Raw genomic sequence first — 5,461 nt, 5'->3', positions numbered from 1 at the left:
CCCAAAGATTGCTAGGCGAGCGCCCTAACCACCTGGTCATGCTGGGCCTACTAGTTCTTTTATGACACACAATCGGAATGCTATTCATGACTACGCTGTATGTTTTGAAAGAATTAATATCTGAGACGCAAAATACCAGGTACTCACTACCCGCCGACTGTTTTAAGAAGGTATATGCTTATTTGCAAAAAAAAAAAAAAACACGATTTATGTAATATAATGTAGTTTTGTAACACTCTGAAAAAAACCTCTAAGCCTTCCCAAATAAAACTTATAATTGTCAACGTGCTTCTAGTGGTATTGTGTTCACCTGGACCAAAGCTTTAAGACATAATCATTTTGAACAGAGAATTTTCTTTAATAATCTCGTTTGGAATACTTTTCATCGTGTCTGGTCAATGAGGTTTTAAATGACACACGATAATGACCCTACATGTAAATAAACCAGTCTAACTTTATAGTTTGTTATTACCTTCTTATTGTACATATTCCATACACGCGTGGTGGTGGGAGAGACTCTTTTTTTGAGCTAAAACCGTCACGTGACTCAAGAAAATATAAGTCTATTCGTAAAACCATTTCTAAGTATAAGATATATATATATATATAACTTTAATATCTCCTTCATTTACAACGTTAACGTAAATTCCTGACATTATACACGATACTTTTTCACCATCTATAGGTGACCACAAAACGTACTCTACAATGACTTAAGCACCAGAATACAGTGTGAACGATTAGGCTTTTTTACCAGCTAGAACAGTGACATTTGTATACATTTATGCTTATAAGAAATAAGCCTAAAAAACAGCTGTAATCTCTTCCTAAAATTCACCAAAGATTACGGCACTAGCTTACCCAAAACGCAGGTAATGTCCATGTGAAGATATACTTAAAACAACGACAAGTTTCACAGTTATTTTTAGTTAAGTTACACATGCTATATAAACAGAGATTTTCTGACTATGTATATATGATTATAGTACAGGCTTATGTTATTTTATTTTTATCTGATTTAAAAGCGAAACCTTATCAAAGTTGTTTTTTTTTTTAATAGACGCGTTCTTAAATCACTCAGAGGGTTCTGTTTCTCTTCTGTTGGCAGTTTTCGTTTGTTCTTTTCCCGGGTTTTCCACGTGGTCGACAAATGAGAAGCTTTTGTCTCCGTTATTAAAAAGAAATACAAGAAGATACTCCAACGTTACACAGAATACAGAAGACAGTTGATTAATCGTGGCATTAATACACTCTCTTTATACACAAGTTTGTACAGTATATCCATCGACAGGTGACGTTTATCTCGTCAGTGACTGCTGCTTGCTGACTGGGAAGAATTACAATCTATTCCTTCAAGATAGTTTTCACTGTCTGTCCGTGACACCTGCTGCGGCAAAGTAAAACTGGAGTCCCCCTGATCAGCTGATGGGGGGGATAGGTGTTTTAGAGCAGCGATGTCCAATGAATCGGAAAGGTCCCCATCTGTAGACAGGGGGAGAGGTTTTTCTGGAGGATCAATGGTTTCGGTGTGCGTTTGTTCTGATGTACCGTCACCAGGGGGCGTCTTAGAGTCTATATGTTCTTGGGGTTTCTTGGATTGCTTCTTTTTACTAGTAGCCGTGTCCGGTTTCTCAGAGCTGCTACGAAGTTCAGCTGCCTGGGCGTTTGTTATACCATCTTTTTTCTTCCATTTTGTTCTCCTATTCTGGAACCAAATCTTTACCTACAAATACGAAATAAAGAAGTTCAAAGTTTGTATTTACTGGTGTGAAGAAACAAGAGAAACTTTTATTGACAAGTACAGTATCAGAGGGACATTTATTGACAAGTACAGTAATGGAGGAACTTTTATTGACAAGTACAGTATTGGATGGGCTTTTATTGACAAGTACAGTATTGGATGGACTTTTATTGACAAGTACATTTATTGACAAGTACAGTATTGGATGGACTTTTATTGACAAGAACATTTATTGACAAGTACGGTATTGGATGGACTTTTATTGACAAGAACATTTATTGACAAGTACGGTATTGGATGGACTTTTATTGACAAGAACATTTATTGACAAGTACGGTATTGGATGGACTTTTATTGACAAGAACATTTATTGACAAGTACAGTATTGGATGGACTTTTATTGACAAGCTGGCCTGTACGGAATAACTCTATCAAAAAGTTGGACATTTTTAGTTGTTTTTTTTTAAGACTGTAAAAATTATTAAATCAATTTTGACTATGTGATTACGTTTCTAAAAAGAAATGCAAAGTGTAACAGCCCATCTTGCTGTGCGTATAAATATGGTGATAAGTGTGTATTTTCACCGTCTGAGGAGAAACCAGATAAATATATTCCTGTGATTCAATTAATATTAAGCTTTATCTTGTGCGATTTTTTCAATAAACATTTTGTACTTCTTAAATAATAAATTATTAACACACCTTGATTACACTTATATTTGTAACGTGTCTTCATTGCGGAGCTACTGCCGCTGTTCTTAATTTGAAATAGTGACCAGAGCGAAGGCAATCGGTCAACAGTAACTTACTGCCCACAAAAGACGTTGAAACATTGACTGTCACTCTTATAATGCACACACAGCTTAAAGTGAATGATGATATTCTGTGGTGTTGCACGCATTCGAATCCGGAACGCCAGCTCCGAAATCCAGAGGTCTTTCATAGGGCCACGCCCGATAAGCGTAAGAAACGGTTGTAGGAAAATTCATTCCCAGTATTTTCACTCTCGGTAAATTCACTCCCTGTAATAATTTATTTATATCGAAATATATGGTGTAGTGTTCCATAATCGCTGTTGGCTGCAGTAACCGAATAACTGAATATTTCGATGGTTGCGTGTCATCTATTGAAGGTCTTACCAATCTACCAACGGCAGTTGACAGCAGTAGCTGTCAGATGTAGGATAATTCACTCCCAGTACAGTCACGTATAGTAATTATCAAAACACATGTATACAAGGAATAGCTCGTAACTTGCATCACTTTTAATAAATCTTACTTTTATTGTTGATAATTTTTGACGTTAATAAATTATTACAAGGAGTGAAATGTATGAGGAATCAAATTTCTGGGTACGGTTTGAAACAACGCAGATGGAAATGAATTGGTCAAGTAACCAGAAATAATCCATTGGAGATCATTAAAATAGCACCTAATAGTACTCCAAATAATAGTTTGTTTGAATTTAAGCACAAGGATACGCAGTGAGCTAGGTGTACTCTGCCCACCACAGGTACGAAACCCGGCCTCTAACGTTATAAATCCGCATACATACCGCTGTGCTACTGGGGGGGGGTAAATAATAGTAAAACAGAGAAAGACCAGAGGAAGCCTGGAGGAGAGTGATAGAAGGTAAGACCAAAGGAAGCCTGGAGGAGAGCGAAAGATGGTAAGAATAGAGAAAGCCTGGAGGAGAGTGATAGAAGGTAAGACCAAAGGAAGCCTGGAGGAGAGCGAAAGATGGTAAGAATAGAGAAAGCCTGGAGGAGAGTGATAGAAGGTAAGACCAAAGAAAGCCTGGAGGAGAGTGATAGAAGGTAAGATCAAAGGAAGCCTGGAGGAGAGCGAAAGATGGTAAGAACAGAGGAAGCCTGGAGGAGAGCGATAGAAGGTAAGACCAAAGGAAGCCTGGAGGAGAGCGAAAGATGGTAAGAACAGAGGAAGCCTGGAGGAGAGTGATAGAAGGTAAGACCAAAGGAAGCCTGGAGGAGAGCGATAGAAGGTAAGACCAAAGGAAAGATCTGAAGAGACAGTGAAAGGTTGTTATAAAAAATGGTGAAATAGAGTTAAGTTGACCAAGACCTATCTGTCCACCCGTCACGAGGAGGATAATAAGTAATCTTGTATCGAGTTTGCACCATCTTTCGCCTGGACATGGTGTGTCACAAACTCCTCTGCCTGGAACCCGATACGTCACGTATACAAATTACTGAAGTTTTCTACAAATCCGTGATGTGCGCAAATGGTCTTAACTCTTAAATTAACTCTTGGTGCACGTTTGGCAACATATTGAGTAATTTTACGTTTCTGCCTGTTTTACATCGCTGGCAAATAAAAACGTTAAGTGAAATCGTTCTTTAGAAAACTGTCTGGTGTTTTTAGTATATTTTTGTACGACCCTTACGTTATTAGAAACCATGTAACCAACAAAGTCGTGAATCCACAGGCATTTTAACACATAAATAATTTCAGAAATGATGTGCATAAAAAAACCATTGTGGTAGACACGGACCTATTGGAAAGCAAGAGGAGATGAATAATGAAAATTAATGTATATATATATAAGATGAAATGTGTGTTTGTTTGCATCATAACTCATTCGAGCCTATTGGGCCAATCTCAACCACAATTTGCATGTAAGCTCTATGAACTATGGGGAATGTCCCAAGAGGGTCAAAATTGAACTTAACCCTATTTCTATCTTGTAAAGCCTGTTGGTTAATTACTCCCTGCCTATTGAGTCAATCTCAAACAATCCTGGCAGGTTGACGCTTTAGATAATGTTGAATATTCTAAAGGGATTGAAGATCAAAGTATGAAAGTTGCTGGATTGTTTCTTAAACAACCATGCTTTTCTCATGGTCAATGAGATGTAGGATGTTCAAGGGTGGGATCACCTCAAAAGTTTTTATTTGTTGGTAGATGGAAAGCAAACTGGAAATGTTGTTTATGAAGAAGCTTTGTTATAATTTTAAAACTTTGAGATAAAGTTTATGTTCAAGTTATTACTTTGAAATATATGATTGTTGTTAAACTTACACTGTTTCAACTAAGTTTAAACATTCCCCGTCAGTTGACGGGGATTTCAGCTTGTGTCATTATGCATCAGATAGGAGACATGTCTAAGTATGCTGTAAGTTAAGTTTAATTTGTACCCCCCCCCCTAAACATACTAAGTAAGTGCACGAGATAGCCGTGTGGTAGAGCTCTTTATATCGGAACTGGTGAGCCAATTTAGAATCCGTAAAATACAATGAAATACCTATCCCCCTACACACACAAACGTTTGGCTGTGGATGCGTTATAAGAGTGACAGTCAATTCTTCAACGTGGGTCCAAAATGCTATGGCACTGCTGCCTGCCTGCCATTTTATCAGTAGTTCAAAATTATAGATGATGGCGGATAGTCTTCCTAGCTTTGCTATAACTAAAAATTATAGATGATGGCGGATAGCGTTCCTAGCTTTGTTATAACTAATAATTATAGATGATGGCGGATAGTCTTTCTAGCTTTGTTATAACTAATAATTATAGATGATGGCGGATAGTCTTTCTAGCTTTGTTATAACTAAAAATTATAGATGATGGCGGATAGCGTTCCTAGCTTTGTTATAACTAAAAATTATAGATGATGGCGGATAGTCTTTCTAGCTTTGTTATAACTAAAAATTATAGATGATGGCGGATAGTCTTTCTAGCTTTGTTATAACTAAAAATTATA

General features: G+C 37.2%; 1 protein-coding gene across 1 annotated transcript; it reads right to left on the bottom strand.

Moving 5' to 3' along the window:
- Positions 1-1,306: 1,306 nt before the first annotated feature.
- On the bottom strand, positions 1,307-1,723 carry LOC106476148 (homeobox protein Nkx-6.2-like; the record flags this gene model as incomplete). The annotated part of the gene is made up of 1 exon (XM_013936817.1): positions 1,307-1,723. A coding segment is annotated over one exon (417 nt), but the record flags the coding sequence as incomplete, so codon positions are not given.
- Positions 1,724-5,461: the final 3,738 nt, after the last annotated feature.

Source organism: Limulus polyphemus, unplaced genomic scaffold (genome assembly GCF_000517525.1).
Source record: "Limulus polyphemus unplaced genomic scaffold, Limulus_polyphemus-2.1.2 Scaffold9911, whole genome shotgun sequence".
Lineage (NCBI taxonomy): Eukaryota > Metazoa > Arthropoda > Merostomata > Xiphosura > Limulidae > Limulus > Limulus polyphemus.
The sequence above is the reverse complement of the archived record's forward strand: the minus strand, read 5'-3'. Positions and strand labels throughout refer to the sequence as shown.